At 35.7% G+C, this 17,604-nt stretch overlaps 2 protein-coding genes across 3 annotated transcripts; both read left to right on the forward strand.

The window, feature by feature from the left end:
* Positions 1 to 3,925: 3,925 nt before the first annotated feature.
* On the forward strand, positions 3,926 to 11,798 carry LOC125222187 (homeobox protein HAT3.1-like). 2 transcript variants are annotated; one of them, XM_048124678.2, is made up of 9 exons: positions 3,926 to 4,073; positions 4,366 to 5,361; positions 5,757 to 5,922; positions 6,680 to 6,803; positions 6,902 to 7,014; positions 7,096 to 7,626; positions 9,615 to 9,905; positions 10,838 to 10,927; positions 11,026 to 11,798. In XM_048124678.2, exons 2-9 carry the CDS (start codon positions 4,691 to 4,693, stop codon positions 11,296 to 11,298), a joined length of 2,259 nt encoding a protein of 752 aa, XP_047980635.1. In that variant the 5' UTR covers positions 3,926 to 4,073; positions 4,366 to 4,690; the 3' UTR covers positions 11,299 to 11,798. The 2 variants fall into 2 exon arrangements, with proteins under 2 accessions (XP_047980635.1, XP_047980636.1); XM_048124679.2 differs by lacking the exon at positions 3,926 to 4,073 and adding an exon at positions 4,143 to 4,249.
* Positions 11,799 to 12,082: 284 nt separating this feature from the next.
* Positions 12,083 to 14,922, forward strand: LOC125219250 (cyclin-A3-4-like). Its single transcript, XM_048121173.2, has 8 exons — positions 12,083 to 12,638; positions 13,236 to 13,468; positions 13,547 to 13,622; positions 13,704 to 13,780; positions 13,875 to 13,908; positions 13,990 to 14,136; positions 14,230 to 14,361; positions 14,463 to 14,922. The coding sequence occupies exons 1-8, from the start codon at positions 12,321 to 12,323 to the stop codon at positions 14,529 to 14,531; spliced, it is 1,086 nt and encodes a 361-aa protein (XP_047977130.2). The 5' UTR covers positions 12,083 to 12,320; the 3' UTR covers positions 14,532 to 14,922.
* Positions 14,923 to 17,604: the final 2,682 nt, after the last annotated feature.

Consider the following 17,604-nt stretch of genomic DNA (forward strand, 5'->3'; position numbering starts at 1 on the left):
ATGGGAACATATTGCTAGTATATATATATGATCTATATTCTATACTATGCATGTTTCTGTATGTGTGTGTATACTGTATACGTACATAGTATTTCTAAATTTGCTTTACAAAATTAAAGAGGTGAAACAAGAGAGATGAAAGTTCTTGGTAAATTCCTCTAAAGAACATAATTTTTTTGTTAAATTAGGCACGTTTTTCATAGTAATTTCTAGCTTATTTCTGGCAAAGACTAAACGGTAAGTCATACTTATCGTTTTGGTCCTACAACAATGGCTTGCGGTAAAGCCGCAAAGGGGACATTTTTACAGTCAAAAAGGAAATATTTTCACTTTCTTGCTACGAATCTTCACTCTCACTTCACCTTTGTCGCCTCTATTATTATAGTAGTATACTTTTGTGAGATTCTTTAAGCCTAAAGAAGTGACACAGAATTTTCACTATAGTCAATTTTGGGTAAATATTTTATTAAGCATATAGAAAGATGCACCTTCTAAATATACAGATTTAAAAGTTTAGGTTTTATTAGCTTGTCTACAAATGTTCTGCATCTTTAACCAACCGTATTCCTTTTCCTTTTGAAAAGATTCATGCGGTGCCAAGTGTAGTTAATTTCGCCATACAAATACCATCTATAATGCCCTTCCATGTATATATACAACTTCCAAAAAATCATGATTTATTGAAAGATTTTTGTGTCGATAATTTGCTTTACCGATAATGAGTTGCCATCCGCCACTGCTCGTTAAAAGTATTTTTGATAATTAGTTCTTTATCAATAATAATGGCTGATGGATATCGGCATCCTTTTGTCCAATGTTAATTGGTCGTGCCGGGCTCTTCATATTTTGAACGACATCGTCGGTTACCGATGATTGTGCATGATCATGGTTTACTGACATCATTGTCGGTAAATAAAAAGGTTTCATTTATTTATTTTTTTCTTCAAATTATTGCGGACTGGCATAAATGAATGGTTCAATACAATATTAGAGATCTGAACATATATAATTTGAGATCATACTCTTCAAAATTAACAAGCTAGAAAATAAAATATATGTACGGTGATACTAAAAAAATTGAAAATATGAATATAATTCGAACTAATACATATCTAGTATATGAATATTTTTAATATGTACAACAAAACAATAATGTTTTGTATATTAAAATCTTGTTTATTTTTTAAACAGTGATAATCATGCTATGATTTAATTCTTAATTCCTATAGTAAAAGTTCTTAATATAATACACTTCCAATAGAATATCATGTGAAAACAATGGATGACCTAAATTCGTGGTGGGATCTTGTAGAACTTCTTAAACTTATCGATTAGTTTCAAAATATATTGTTTAATTTACTGATTGAATAAACAATTTAGATTATCCAAATACTTTAAACATTGACAATGAAACAAAATAAAAAATAAATGGTGGTTGTAAAGTCACTAGACTTTATTGGGGTTATAAATTCAGTGATGCTTCCTGTTTATGTCACAAGTCGCAGTGACCAATAATTACATACCTTTCCATGTAAAGCATGTTTGTGTGATGTGAAATAATGAATTTTATCATGAAATTTAATCAGTTATAAATACTTTTAAGCTGTGTAATCGCTTTCAATCCCCAACAAATACCGACAAGAATGTTTTTCTGTTATCCACCCAAAATTGGTTCAAATAAAATAAATTCATTGAATGGGAAAAAAAAACTATTAATTCACTTATTTGATCTAAAAATTCTCTGACATATGATTTCATCTTACTAAATTATAGGTTAGAATATTATGAGACTAATTTGTTTTCATATGTGAAACTAATTTTATCGTAAGTTCAAACAATTTTATAGGATAAACTCTATGTCTATTTTATAGGGTTGGGTCGTTATCGTGTCAACCCATTATCGACCCAACCCAATCGTGTCCCAACTCAATCCGAAATTATCGGGTTCTTATCGTGTCCCAACCCAACGGGTTCGTGTCGGGTTCGTGCGTGTTATCGTGTACTCAAAAAAGCCAACTCTCTGTTAATAATAGTAAGTTAGCTTGAGACGACACGATAATGACTAAAACATGAGGTTATTATACGATTTAAACATGATATTACACGATAAAATAAAAAATTATCAAATTAAAATAATTATTTTCTTAATCAAAATAATAAAATTAAAGTATAGTAATATTAAATATATAATAAAATTAAATAATTAAAATAAATAATTTTAAATAAAATCTAAGCATAATATTTTCTTAAAAATCATAAAAATTAATTAATATTTTTTAATTAATAAAATTAACGTATAATATTTTTTAATTAATTAAAATTAAAATATAATATTTTTTAATTAATTAAAATTAAAGTATAATATTTTTAATCAACAAAAATAACTAAAAACTAAAGTTTAATAATTTTTTAATTAATAAAAAATAATTATTTTTTTTCTTAACGTGTTCGTGTCGTGTTAATTTCGTGCGGGTCCGTGTCGTATTATCGTGTCATATCAAAAATTGTCAGCCCCAAACCATTTACTTACATACTTAACTTCTTCATAGATGAAAGGTAAACTTTTTCGACGTTCAACTTTAATTTATTTTGAAAAAAATAATACTAAAATATAAGTACGATTATTGTTTTTTTTCGATGGTATTTCCAACAACCAACAGGGTTATTTGTATTAGTTTTACTAAAAAAATTAATTTTGCAGTATTAAATTTGATGTTAGTCATCATTATAGGTGTTGGTTATTGACTGGTGTTACAGTAGTGGTAGCATAGATAATTTATTATTATAATCAAAACTATTCCCATTGGGTCTTTAAGTAGTTTAATGGATTCAAATAATATTCAAGCTTATGCATCATATGTAACTATTTAATTAAATACAGTAGTTGGAGACCTCGACTTCTCAACATTTTGAAAATTTCAAATCTCGAGTACATTTTTCAAGTGGTTAATTTTTTTTAATCAAGTGATCATGATGTGCCTATTAACTATTCAACTATACTATGGTAGTAGTTCATCTTTACTTGCTTTTAAATTATATTCTGGACCACTATAGCTTCCTAGAAACTTCAAACCTTTGGACATCATCATCACAAATAAGATTGATACTTTTAAAATTTTTATATATACACACATGTAAATACTGTATTAATCTATTTTGTTTAGCATCATTTTTACACTCTACATAAAAAAAATGTGTGCACGTTTATATGACAGTAGTAGTATTTTATAATAGGACCTTTAAAATTATAATTATTATAGTTTTCTAGATTAATTGGCCTACTAAGCAGACTTGAAGAGGTCCTCAGCTTTAGCTCGGCTATACCCCGAGTTGTACGAGGCCCTCTTCATGTCTTTTCAAATCCGTCTAGCAAGCGACTCTACATGTTTGCTAGACACCAAGTCAAGTCAAGTCATCTAATAATCCATTCATCCCTTTGCTCTGTAAATTTTTTCTGAAAATCGCTACATCAATAAATAAAATGAATTAGGCGAAAAACACTCCAATTTGAGATTCACTCAATCTATTGCTACTTGATTGTCCAATTGCCAAGCACATAGGAGTATTTCTTTTATTTTGAGACGAGTCGAGAAATATGCCTGAGTGATAAATTTACAATGGGACAATTTGTTGTAGCCATAAAAAGTCAATTTAATCAAATAGTTGTGTATGATTCAATTCAATCAAATATGAATCAAAGGGCCTAGGCCTAAGCCCGACAGCTACAAATATCAAATGGGCCTAAGAATATTCATGGATGAGTTTTGGGCCTAATAATGGACCATTTATAATGGGTCCAACTACAGAAGCCCAAATGAATCGATGCAACTCTGGAATCATCGGTGTCCATTGTCCTAGAACTCCGTGCGCCCCACAAGCGCATGTTAGCGCCGGGGACAAGTCAAATTTGCCCTTCTAAAATTACTCTCTCGCGAATCCTGCTTGCCAGTGAGTGGAAGCTGATTTGGAGGATTAAAGCGCGCAAACAAACACAAATACACACACACACTAAATTGAGGGATAGAGAGATAGAGGCGGTTTCACATTTTGTATGCGGTGAGAGGCGTCTTCGGGTGAGCCATTAACTTTACTCTTCCTCTTGTTTTCCGTTATCTATGTCGTTTTCTTCATTAATTTTGTTTTTTCAGCTGGTTTTGTGGAAAAAAAAATCCGAAATCTTAGTAAATTGATTGAAAAATCCCTAGCTTAGGCTTTCAGCTGTTTACTTGATCCGAGGCCGCATCCGCATGTTAGTGTACTGAATCTATTTAATTTTGCGTAATTTGTTTGGATATGTTTGTATTCTTCAAGCATTTGTATGTGTTAAAGTAATGTTCGTATTTTTTTTTTCTATTTGAATTTCAGGAGCTAGGGAAGTGAGAAGTTGCATGAGAAGTTTTTTATTGTTCAAGTCGTTTTTGGTTTTCTGCTAGCTGCGGATGATGTCGAGATAGAAATGCTTGAAGAGAATTGTTTGCATCGGCATTTTTTGGCGACTCGTCAAGATTGAGATTGAAACTTTTTGTAGAGGAAGTGAATAGGCACGACGAGTAGAGGACTCAAATGTTTCTAAGCAACTTGCTGTATAAGAATTGGAAAATTTAGTTGTAGCAGGCAAAAAAGTCCCAATTTGGCAAAAAATTTAGTTGTAGCTCAAGATCAAAAATCTGATCCGCCGCACAACTGTAGAATGGATGACGAGAGACGTGTCAGTGAAAAAATGGAGAATAATGAGATGAGTGAAGCTCAACACATTGAAAAGCTGCCATTTTCAGCACAAGAAAAATCACATGAGGTTCGGGAAATAGGACTAAGTAACGGAGAGATTTCCCATAATGAAGATGCACACAAACAAGAACCAACATTGGAAAATGTGAGGATATGTCTAGATTCTGAATATTTAGAGGTTACATCCCAGAATGGGCTCAGTTGTATTGAAGACATGGGCATACCTCCAGGCACAACTTTTATTAAACCTGGCTGTGGAGCGTTAGTACCATTGAAAGTGGAAGCTACTAATGACAATGATGCTGTTATCCTGGAAAATGATGGTACAGGGTCTTCCAGGCAACGAAGAAAGAGAAAAACTGAATTAGAAGGTCCGTCAAGTACCTCATTGCTTTTACGTTCAAGATCACAAGAAAAACCTAAGGCTCCCGAGCCTGTTGCTGTTGAGATTGTTAACGAAGGCAGTGCTAATATAGAAAAGAAAAAGAGGGGAAGAAAACCGAAGAATATGCAGAAAACTACTGTCAGTGAGTTCTCTAGAAAGAAAAATCATCTAAGATATTTGTTGCACAAGATAAGCTACGAGCAAAACTTAATTGATGCTTATTCTGCTGAAGGCTGGAGAGGGCAAAGGTAAATGTTGTATTTGTCTGTATATTTTTAATTTTTGCACTATTTTGTTGAAGCTGTGTCTGACTGTAGATGTGTCCTTATGCAGCAAACAATATATGACATTTGTATTAAAATAAGATGAAGTTCTGTGGATTTTTACCTCAATGGGTGGGGAATTGAGTTTAAGATAAAATACTACAAGTAGTTATTTGCTCTTCATGGAAAATGGTATCATATGATTCAATAGTTAAAATGAAACCTTACAGATCATAAAATGCAGTATGTAGCAGCATTTTTTGGGAACTTTGTAGATTAATTGAAACTTTGGTGGACTATGTTTGCTTGTCAAGTTTTATTTTACTTCTACATGATTTCTCTTGTTCAGAATTTTTTTTCTTATCTATCTGGATTTGCAGCTTGGAAAAATTAAAGCCAGAAAAGGAGCTCGAGAAGGCTAAATCCCGGATTCTGAATTTCAAATTGAAGATAAGAGCATTGTTTCAGAGCCTTGATCAGTCACTTGTTATGGGAAAGCTTCCTGAATCTCTATTTGATGCACGAGGAGAGATCGACAGTGAAGATGTAGGGTGGAAGTAGCTATACTTTTGTCCTTCTCTATATAACTTGCACTAACTGATACTTGCTTGCATTTCTTAGTTCCATTGAAGTATGAAATCTTGTCCATGCAAGATGTGTACTGCTCCAATGCCACAGACCACTTTATTCTGTTTCTTGAAACCTTCCTAAAGCGTGCCTGATTTAACTTTTTGACCTGTCTATGTAGAAAGTGTATGAATAGCATCGGGCTTTGGGATTCAGTCTGGGGGTGGTAAAATAATAGGAGAGATTGTGACCTAGGACTCTAGATAGATTGGAATAGTTCTCGTGCATATCATTTAAAAGCGTGGATAAGAAAAGGGTACTGTTGCTTGAGATCTTCAATTGAGGTTAAATTGTGCTTGTTTCTGACCCTTTTCATCTTGTTTCTCCCACTAGAATGATCTTAATTCTTAACTCATTTCCATACAGATTCGCACATGTACATAAATTGTCAAAACCTGATTATGGTAGGGATGGATGCTGCTATGTATCAGTTTTTGGTCTGTCAAAAAATATATTCATACTTAGCTCTCTCACTAAGAAGTGTTATGGTTGCCATTCCATTTATGATAGGAGAGAACTATCTAAGGTGTGCGTTGCTTAAGGAAAATGTTAGTTTAACTTTTGCCAAGAGTAATGCTTCTTTTCATGGTTATATTTCTCTATTCATGAATTGGCTTCAACCTTTATTATTGAAAATGGGCTTATAAGAATCTTGCGCTGTATCTTCTGAGTGCAGATTTTCTGTGCAAAATGTGGCTCTAAGGATCTGACCCTTGATAATGATATCATTCTTTGTGATGGTGCCTGCGAACGAGGATTCCATCAATTCTGCCTGGAACCACCTCTCTTAAAAGCAGACAGTAATGTCACGCCACTGAGTCAATTTTGTTTCTCTTATCATTTCCATATCCAGTTGTTCATTTTTATTTACTTCACTTTTTGGTATGTGCATGAATAGTTCCTCCAGGCGACGAAAGCTGGCTTTGCCCTGGATGTGATTGTAAAGCTGATTGCATTGACATGCTTAAGGATGTTCAAGAAAAAAAAATTTCTATCATTGACAGTTGGGAGGTCTAGTCTGTACCAGATATGATTTTCTTTAATCGTTAAAATTTAAATTTGTTACTCATTATTCATTGCTCCGATTTACAGAAGATCTTTCCTGAAGCTGCTGCTGCTGCATCAGGCAAGAAAATGGATGAAAGTTCTGGGTTATCATCAGATGATTCTGAGGATGAGGAATATGACCCTGATAAGCCTGATAGTTCGGAGAAGGTTGAAGGAAATGAATCAAGTTCAGATGAATCTAGCTCCTTTACTGCACCTGATGATTTAGCTGCTTCTAATAATAATGAAAAGTATCTGGGACTTCCTTCTGATGATTCAGAAGATGATGATTTCAATCCCTCTGCTCCAAATCAAGATAATCAGGTGAAGCAGGATAATTCAAGTTCGGATTTTAGCTCTGACTCAGAGGACCTTAGAGCTCTGATTGAAGATGAGACTGCCACTAGTGAAGATCACACACAAAAGTCACAAGGCTTTAGTGAAGAGATTTCCACCGTGGGTAGGAAAAAGAGGCAATCACTAAAAGATGAGCTGTCATACCTTGCGGAGGCTAGTGCAGAACCTCTGTCCAGAAAGAGACATGTAGAAAGGCTGGACTACAAAAAATTAAATGATGTCAGTTTCTTATTTCTTCACTTATATGTTTTGCATGACTCTTGCACTGCTTTAGCTGTTCACACTTTACAGTGGGTCATTTAATTAGAGTTGTATCCAAGGTTGCTTGCATCTGCATCCATTTTCACTGGTTCCGAGCATTTATTATTGCTTGGTAGAGTTTCCCCAAAGAGTTCTTCACATGTGTTTTTACAATGCGAACCTTAGGACTTAACTTAGTTTTCATTCTAGTTACATTTAATGATCATGCTAACCAACATGAGACTGAATATTTAGAAAATATTCAGAAAAAGAAGATGAAAGGTAAACCATGTTACTTTTGGGAAGGATATTCATTTGACAGTTTTAAAAATCTGTATGATGCTGCTATTTGCACCTGCACCAGGGAACATGCTATTTCTTTTAGTTTCTGCTTTCTGATCAAATGCACAAGGGGAGAAGAAAAACTACGATTTGGTTATCCAACATGTTTATTTGTACTCCCACCCAAAAGTAGGCCTCTTTTGTCATTTTGGTCCGTCCACCAAAATTAGTTCGCTTCTATATTTGTAATCTTTTTCACCACACATTACCCTACAAATGATGTGGGTACCACTATCCACTAAAACTACTTCAACTACTTTTCTTTCTCTCTCCTATTTTACCAATTTCGCATTAAAACCAGTGACGTCCCCAAAGTCTTTATTTCTTTATTTATAGGGGACGGAAGGAGTTTTTCTTTCGTACTTAATTTTATTTCTGTAGAATCTAATTCAGTACCTGACAAATTGTAACTTCTGAGTATCGAGTTCTGGTAACTGGTATGTTAGATATTTTTGTCGTGTTTAGCTGCGAGAAAGTACAATATCTTGGTTGTATTTGTCAAGAGGGAAAATTAAGTAAATCTTGCTATATGAGGTTTAAGAACAATACTGACTATACTTCTCAAGATAATGGAAAAGGCTGGGGCCGTAAGTCATGAGCTGTTTGTCAATGCTTCTCAACTCAATGCATCCGTTATTTTATATCTATCCTGTTTATGCTTTACATAAATGGTAAAATTCTTAGGATTTTTGTTTCATTCTTGTTATGTTGATGGAGAAGGCTGCACTTGATTAATGATTGTATTATAGTGAAGATGAAAAAAAGTTAGATGTTGTCATAATTAAATTAAGTAAACAATATGGATAAATTGGAAGATGGAAGTGCAGAAGGTTTAATTGAAAAAAAAGAATTCATCCTGAATGGAGGAAGCCTATTTCCAACTCTGCTCTTCACCAGGCTTTATTACAGTTTAGGTTGACCAAATACATCAAGTTCTAGTTTCTGATTTTTAGAGTGTGCATAAGGAATTGCTAGAAGGAGAAGAGTGGTTAATGCTAGAGGCGGGTCATTTGGCTATGGATTTAATTTGTGTCAAATAGTATTTCACTATTACAATTTAGCTGGCTGAGGCTATATGTCATCTGATCGGGTTTAATAAAGCACCTAAAAGCACCTAATTTTCTTTCATTCCCCACATGGAAGAAATGGTTTCCATATCTTCTTTTCCCAGACACAATTCTTTTCCTAATTGTTTCTGTTTTGTCCTATGCGTCTCTTTAAATTAATTCTTAGGTAACGAAAATTTGTCCTACTCTTGTGTGGACCTTTTGGAGTGGTAAAGTAGTTTATTTTTCATTTATGAAAAATAGATGTAGTAACCTTGCTTGCCAATTTGACTCACTAAGTGCTATTTTACCTTAGTAGTACTACGTAAAAGTCATCAAGAGTTAAATGGTAGGTTGAAGTTAATTGTGGGTTCCTCTATTTTAGCTAGAAAGAAATATATTTACATTACTTGATCTTAATCAGCTTCATATTGACTAACAATGTCTTTCTTTAGATTTGTTTTTTTTAATGATTCTCATTGTTAATTTATTTATGGTATTCTAATTTATTACTTGTCTGACACACTTTCTTTATTTCTCGGCTACCTTTCGTGGAAAATGATGATTTAATTCTCAAAGGAAACATATGGAGATTCTGCTTCTGATTCAAGCGATGAGGATTTTGATGATATCGTTAGGAAGAGAACGAAAGTTGATCGTGACGGGGTGAATTTTTTTGATGAAACTCCTGTTACACCGAGTAATACACACAAAGTGGATGAAAACCAAATAGAGAAGCATATTCCTAAAAGAACCCGGAGAAATCATTCTGATGGACGCACAACTGAGCCATCAGCCGAAGCTGCTTCTGCTAGTGCAAGTGCTAAAAAATCAACTCAGAAACGGCGGCTTGGAGAAGCTACAACAAAGGTAGTTGTTGAATACGCGTGTGCTTCTATAAGCATTACTAATGTCGCAGTCCATCTGATTATAACATTTGTCATTTTTCCGTGATATGTTTTTCGAACATTTTCCGCCCTCTAGGGTAGGTGTGATGTAATCAATCACCTAATTGCATATGGTTGATTGTTCCAGCCATGGATGAACCTAGAGGTAGGGCCAACTGCCAGGTGGGCAGTGGGACACACTTAGCTTTGACCAATTATAGGGGTAATTTAGTACTCCTATTTCACAATATTTAGTTAAAAACTCATAACGTAAAATTCTACAGAAATCTATATCCCTAGACATTCATTTCTTTCTCTCTAAATTACGTTTAAATCTACAAACTCTCACTAAGTTGTTGAAACACGAGTGTAATATCTTGCTTTTTGCAAATATTAATTAGTCACTCTTTTCCATCGTTGAGTGTATTTTCTATGTAAGTTTGTTCCAATTCTTAATTTGGGTCTTTGTAACTGAAATTCTTCCATTCACCACCCATAGGTTTTTTCTTGTATTAAATATGTTGGTTGCATTCCCTAATAAATATAGGTTGTTCCAAATAATGTAATGGTATGCGACCAATTATAAATGTAGAAAGTATTAGTAGAACTCACAGCATTTGTATCTTTTTCATGTTATGTGGTAATTCTGTTAACATGACTTCATTAATATTGCTATCAATTGTATTTTTGTTTCACTTAATATGTTAACAAAATCTTGTATTATGGTAAGTTCCCGCCCTTTTACCTGTCACTTGTTTCAGCAGCGCTAAATGTTGTATGCCAATTGTATGTGGTATCTTTGATAATAAAACATACCTGCAGAGTCAATTATGGCAACACTATTTAGCTGTTTGTTTCTTTTAGTTTTAGGGATTTCTGATGGTTATTTTCAATGATGGATTTGTGTTGGTACAGAGATTACTTGCAGCCTTTAATGAGAACCAATACCCTGACAGAGCTACGAAAGAAAATCTGGCAAAAGAACTAGGGCTTGATTTTCGACAGGTGTGTCCGTGTTTTTGTGTCCTGTATTGGCTTCTAGTTTAAGCTGGTTTATGTTATTAGCATCTTTGTTGTATTTAAACTGAATGTCTCTTGTGAAGGTTCGCAAATGGTTTGATAATACACGCTGGAGCTTTAATCACAGACCATCTACTGGTGCTGATGGCGGCACGCCTTCCCATCAGAACACAGAATCAAGTGCGATCTCTACGCAGAACCATATTTTGAAACCGGGAGAGGAAATGTTGGTAACTGGAGATTCTTCAGAAAACCCGGAAACTAAAAAGAGGAAGGGTAAGGCTCCAGGCGATGAGCTGAATGGGCTAGGAAATATACAGAGCGCACAACTTCATAGCACAAACGCTGTTTCTTGATCATCCATTTTGATGTTCCTTGCAAAACATATTCGACTTCCACAGAACTCATATGACATTACCATGTTTCTCTGTGTCCTAACAAGTTACATTGTAGCTCATCACCTGGGATTCGAATGCTGTTTCATCTCAACAGCCGGGCCGTGGGTGATCCGCCTGCCTCATGGATCCAAACCAGTTTGGGCTCCATCCATGGTCTCAACCCAGAGAATGGTGTAATAATTGTCTGTCAGTAAAAGTTTTTAACTTGGTGATGAAACCTTAAGTTGAAGCTCAACTTATCCGTTCTGAAACTAATTTTCTTATACAAAAGATGTTTTGTGCATTGATGAAGGCCTGTGAAACTTATGGATCCATATAGTCCAGCATCATTTTTCTTGAGAAACAAGATCAGTTTATTACAGACTAGGGAGGGTGAATGAATAGTATTTTGTTTATCAAATTTTTTACTCATATTGAGCATTTTGAGCTTTGTATTGGTGTGTTTTTTTTTGGTTACATTTTTGTTTGTGCCACCTTTGTCATTACTTTGTGCTCATGGACCCCACCTAATATCTTCATTGCTAAAACCAAATTTGAGAAATCACTTCTGGCAAATTTCAGAACTTATGGTAAAAGCATACATGAAGTCTATCTCAAGTTTTGCAAATAGAAAAGCGTATACACATTACAACTAAATCTTTTTGAAAAACTTATCAAACGAACAATTTTATAAATTTCAACATTACTTAAATTGAAACGGAAGAAATAGAAAAAATGGAAGGGGCTTATTAAGGACAGTATATAAAAGGATTGTGGCGATGATATTACACAGCGCGGTAAAACAAGCTTTTTGAAATTGTGGAAATGGCGGTATCACTGTCTCCCTCTCTCTCACCAAAATCAAATCAAACGCAAATGAAATGCCTCCTCACTATCATTCACCCCTCCAAAAACCTCTTTAAAATCAACTCTTACCTCCACAAAAATAAGAGCTCAATTATCCGCCGAAACCCTAATTGAACTTGAGAAACAAAACCCTAATGGAAGGTGGAGAAAATCAAATTCAGACCAGGAGTCGAGCATCTCGCAAACGGCCGAATCAAGCTGGGGACGAAGAGAATCCGATGACGAAGAAGCGGGTCGTATTAGGGGAGATAACTAATATATCTTCTAATGTAACTGAGTCGAACCAAAATTCGAGTGAGGCGAAGATCCGGAAGCTGAAACCTGAATCCGATCTGGATAAGACGGGAAATGAAGTTAACCAGGAGGTGGCTGTCAGCCCTGGATCGGGATCCGACGAGCCGCGGAGATACGGATTTGCTCCTTCGATGTTACAGTATTTGCGTTCTGTGGAGGTACTCTACTTTTTTTGCTGTTGAATTTCGAAACAAGTTCGAAATTATTCGTTGTTCTTTGTTTTCTCTTTATTGTTATCCTGTGAATTTGGATTGCCTGAGCTTTGGATGTATGTAAGCTTGTCATGATGAAGCTTTAGGCTTTTTTTTGGAATGGATCGTTGCAGATCATGATTTCTAGTTTGAGCAGATGTTGATCTGTATTGAGTGAATATCTTTTCTTATCTTGATTGTCGATTTTAATGTTTTTCCTGATTTGCATAATGTTGAAGCCCTAAATCGCTGACGACTGGAACTTTGGTTTATTTGTTTTTTTTTTTCCATTTTATACTCACTCTTATTATCCGGGCTGATTGTGATTTTATAGTCCATGGCAGTTCCTGATTTTAGTGAAATATGATCTGAACTTTATTCCGTTGCCATATGTTTTATTTTGATTTCAATACCACTATGCCTTTGATTTTGTTGTATACACGAAGCGGAAGTTAACAATTACGCGCTTTCCTTTTTTTTTTTTTTTCTGGTCGATATTTATATCTTGCTGATTTTCTGATTCGTAAAGCTGATAGTTGCCTTGTTATGAAATGTGTGTACTAGGTTGAGGCAAAAAGGAGACCACTGTCCAACTACATCGAAAAGGTTCAGGATGACATGAACCCAGTCATGAGAGCGATTCTGGTTGATTGGTTGGTGGAGGTTGCCGAAGAGTACAAACTTGTTTCGGACACCCTCTATCTTTCTGTAAACTATATTGACAGATACCTGTCCGCACATAAAGTGTCGAGGAGTAAGCTTCAGCTTCTTGGAGTATCTTGCATGCTTGTTGCAGCGTAAGCACATGATTTCCTGATGTACTTTACCTGGTACTCTATGTGCATTTTCAAATAACCGTTGTATGCAAATTGCAGTAAATATGAAGAAATCAGTCCCCCAAACATTGAGGACTTTTGCTACATAACTGATAATACATACATAAAAGAAGAGGTGAGTTATGTCAGATGAATTTATCCTACAGTTGTCTACTTGTAAGTGTGTTGTGTTTGTTTACTCTCGACTGTGTAACAGGTTGCTCAAATGGAGAGAGAAGTGTTTAGGTTTTTAGATTTTGAGCAGGGTGGCCCAACTACTAAAACTTTTCTAAGGTAACAATACATAAATGATGCTCTCCCGCCTCCCCCCACGTATCTTATCACTCATCACTAAGATTGATGTTACCTTTTTTCCTGTTATTTGCAGAATTTTTACTAAAGCTGCTCAAGAGACACCCATGGTAGGCTTATGCACTGGAACTCTTTTCATATTATCACTATCTACTTATTTCATATGCTGACGATGCTCTTGTTTGGTACAGTTCTCCGATGTCGAGTTTGACTTTTTGTGCTGTTATCTTGCTGAGCTTAGTTTACTGGATTATGGCTGTGCTCGCTACATTCCATCAATGGTTGCTGCATCAGCCATCTTTCTTGGAAGAATCATTTTGCAGCCAAAAGTTCGATGGGTAAGCTGTACTATTTCAAGTGCTGCCATTGAAGCCTTCAACTGTATTAGTGACAAATGAACTCTCGTAATCATTTGATGGAACCATTTGCAGACGCTGGCATTACAACGTCGTACAGGTTATAAAGCATGTGAACTGAAAGAGTGCGTCCTGAGACTTCACCATTTGCTACTCAGAAGCGAGCAATCTGCGCGTGCTATTCGACTGAAATATTCAGACCAGAAGGTATGCTGTCTCCCCTTTTCAAATGCCAATAGTGAAGTACATTACATCCGACTCATGAAGTTGTCGTGTCTGATTCACATTCTGTTATTTCCATGGATCAGTTCAAATGTGTTTCGTCGCTAAAATCAGTGAATCCTCCTGCTGAAGTTCCAGCATACCTTTTCGAGTGAATTATCATGATCTGGTCTATAAGATACTCCGCAGCAACCACAGGCATATATAGAAGGAAGGAAAGCTGCCTTATGGAAAAATTCAATCAGTAGCTGGACTCGAGGTTAACGGAGAATGTGATGAACTTTGTCTTTTGCGTCTTGGTTGAGCGGAGATTGGATAGTAAATCAAGGAGGAAGGTTGCTCTGCAACGTTAAGGGAAGGTTTGTAATTGTATGTATGCTTCTACACCTGGGGAAATGAATATCATTAGTTTTTGATTAGCTACTCTATGCGATTTCTCAAATATTGAAAAGATTAGTTTAGTACAAAATGTTGTAATACAATTCCAATTGAAAAAGTGGGCTATACTTTTGGAATATTCGAAAAAAGACTGATTTTGTGGGGCTATATGATTTTTTCTATGCTACTAAGTAATAATTGAATCTATTGTGATGTTTAGTACTAGTATCGTTTTCTAATTTATTGATTTTATCACCATTTTTTTATTTATATCAAAGATAAAAATTATTACTCCTATTTTTTTTTTTAAATGAAATTTTTCCTCCAGCAAAATTATTGGTAAGTATCCGACAAGTTACATGACCGATTCAACCATTAGAGTGAAATTTGTTACTACAATCTATACAAGTTGAAAACATTAGAATAATATAAAACTGATAAATAAATTGAGATATAATTAATATTTAAAGATAGGAATTGATCATTAATTTATTTTATTTAAAGATACAAAAAATAGCCTAATTTTTATTTATATACTACTATTATTTGTACAAAAAGATTTACTATATCAAAGCTTGCTGGTTTGAATATGTATTTTATATTGAAGTTTTACTTTTAGGGCTTGTTCGTTTCTTTCTATTTAGAAAAGTAAGAAATGAATGTTGACTTAATTAAAATAGGCTCATCTATTCAAGTAGGAAATAGTTGAGGGAGTTTGGTAAGGGTGTCAAAATGGATACCGGGTATTGGATACCCGATATCCGAACCCGAAAATGTCGGATAATTGGATACCCGAAACCCGATTTTTCGGGTATCGGATCGCGATCGGGTAGTAAGAATTTTGGATGATCGGGTATCGGGTACCCGATCGGGTATTCCCGAAATACCCGATTTATTTTTTAAAATTAATAAATTATATTTTTTTTAATAATTAAATGTAATTTAATTTCTTAATTATCTTTTAGTTAATACTTGTTAGCATATAAGTAAGATATTAGTGATTTAGATTTATGAATTGTGATAGGTGATTGTGGATGAATGATTGAACTTTTGAATTATTGAATTGTGATGTTTATTAGGGAGGATGTTATTGTGATAGTTTTTTTTTGAAATATGGACAAGTTTATTCATATTAGATAAATCAAATATTACATGGGTTTTAAAAAATAATCGAGTGCCACAATTTGGTAAGGAATGTGTTCACTCTCAACCTCTGCCATCCACATCAAAACCAGCTCTAGTCCAACCAGGTGCATGCCCCTTAGGTACCTCTGCCATCCACATCAAAACCAGCTCTAGTCCAACCAGGTGCATGCCCCTTAGGTACTGCCCCTATTCTAACTAAATAATATGATATAAATTCTAAAATTTTATAGTAAATTTTTTTTAAAAAAAAGTCACAATCTCAATCGGGACTGGATACCCGATTTTTCGGGACTGGATACCCGAGTCGGGTATCCGGGTATCTGAAATAAAAATCGGGTCGGGTATCGGGTATGTGATTTTGGGAATTTCGGGATCGGGTACCCGAAAAATTCGGATCGGGTATCCGCGGGTACCCGATTTGACAGGCCTAGAGTTTGGTATTCTATATTTGGATGACAACACGCAAGCCTCTTCCATGCATTCAGACGAATATGTCCCTATCATTTACTCATAATTCCTTCTTCTACCTCTTCCGTCGATTAAAGCGGCAAAACGAAAAAGTCGACTACCCAAGATTATGTCCTCGCTGGAGTATGGCCCCTCCGCTTAGCGGCCGGATCTGAGATTGCACACACAAATCGCACTTGTTAGATCCAACCTTATTCAAGAACGGTGGAAGGGCTATACACGTAGAATCAAGGATACCGATCAACTTTTGTACGTGTAAACGTTGTTGTAAGAGCACTCCCAATGGCACTCCCTTATTTCTCCCTAACTCCTGCCACATCAGCGCCACATCAGCATCACATTTTATCCCCAGTTTTTAGCCAACTGCTACATTGGTTTCTCCCTTATTTCTCCCTTATTTCTCCCTAACTCAACATTTCATTTTTACATCATTATTTTTTATATTATTTAATTTTCCCTACAAATGTATTTAATAAATAGACTAATAATGAACAATTCATCGTTGTATTAATCATTGGAAAATATAATACAACGAGAAAAAAAAAAACTACAAATAAAAAACGCAAATAAACAAAGATTTAAAAAAAAAACTAAGACGGAGGGGCCGGAGGGGCGTCGGGATCGAGGCCCATCGTAATCTGCAGGCTTTGGATGCATTTCCAGAGGGCCGCCTTTTCTTCAGGGGTCCCGCCGCCGGTGAAGTACAGCGTGTACATCTGCGTCAGATTGGCGACATTGCTCGAATAAGTGGCTTTTTCTAAGTCGATGTGGGGTTCCGACTCGACTTCCGACGTTGTGCCCTTCCCCTTCCGCCTCCCCTTCGCCTTCTTCGCTCCCTCCGGGCGCTCGTGCGGACCATCCCCACTCAAGTCGATGTGGGTCGCGCTCCCCTCGCTCTCCGAAACGCTAAGTCGCGAGCGCACCGATTTCCCGTGCAGCGCGACGTGCATCCCCGTCCGGAATTTGGGGAGATCCTTCAGCTGATCGTAGATGTTCCAATACTTGAATCCCTTCGACAAGTACTTGCCACAATACCTCTGCATGGCCTCATCTCGGACCATATGCTCGTTCTGGCCACTGGGCATGTTCGCCAACAAGTTAGAATAAATACCGTTGAAGTGGCCGCAGTCCCTCATGAGGCGCTCCCAATGCCGACGGATCGCCTCGCTGCCATGGTCCTTCATTGAGCCAGTCTTGTGGCTCCTGTACTTCGCGGCAACCCGCTCCCAGAATATG

Source organism: Salvia hispanica, chromosome 1 (assembly GCF_029641045.1).
Source record: "Salvia hispanica isolate PSC_SH4W2 chromosome 1, Shi_PSC_v1, whole genome shotgun sequence".
Lineage (NCBI taxonomy): Eukaryota > Viridiplantae > Streptophyta > Magnoliopsida > Lamiales > Lamiaceae > Salvia > Salvia hispanica.

What these genes read in the sequence shown, in the direction of transcription:
- LOC125222187 (XM_048124678.2), top strand. Translation starts at nt 4,691, where the DNA reads ATGGATGACGAGAGACGTGTCAGTGAAAAAATGGAGAATAATGAGATG. An exon ending in ACCTCTCTTAAAAGCAGACA is followed by an intron (nt 6,804 to 6,901) that starts GTAATGTCACGC and finishes GTGCATGAATAG; the next exon opens with TTCCTCCAGGCGACGAAAGC. An exon ending in TAGGGCTTGATTTTCGACAG is followed by an intron (nt 10,928 to 11,025) that starts GTGTGTCCGTGT and finishes TCTCTTGTGAAG; the next exon opens with GTTCGCAAATGGTTTGATAA.
- LOC125219250 (XM_048121173.2), top strand. Translation starts at nt 12,321, where the DNA reads ATGGAAGGTGGAGAAAATCAAATTCAGACCAGGAGTCGAGCATCTCGC. An exon ending in AGTATTTGCGTTCTGTGGAG is followed by an intron (nt 12,639 to 13,235) that starts GTACTCTACTTT and finishes TGTGTGTACTAG; the next exon opens with GTTGAGGCAAAAAGGAGACC. An exon ending in TCTTGCATGCTTGTTGCAGC is followed by an intron (nt 13,469 to 13,546) that starts GTAAGCACATGA and finishes TGCAAATTGCAG; the next exon opens with TAAATATGAAGAAATCAGTC.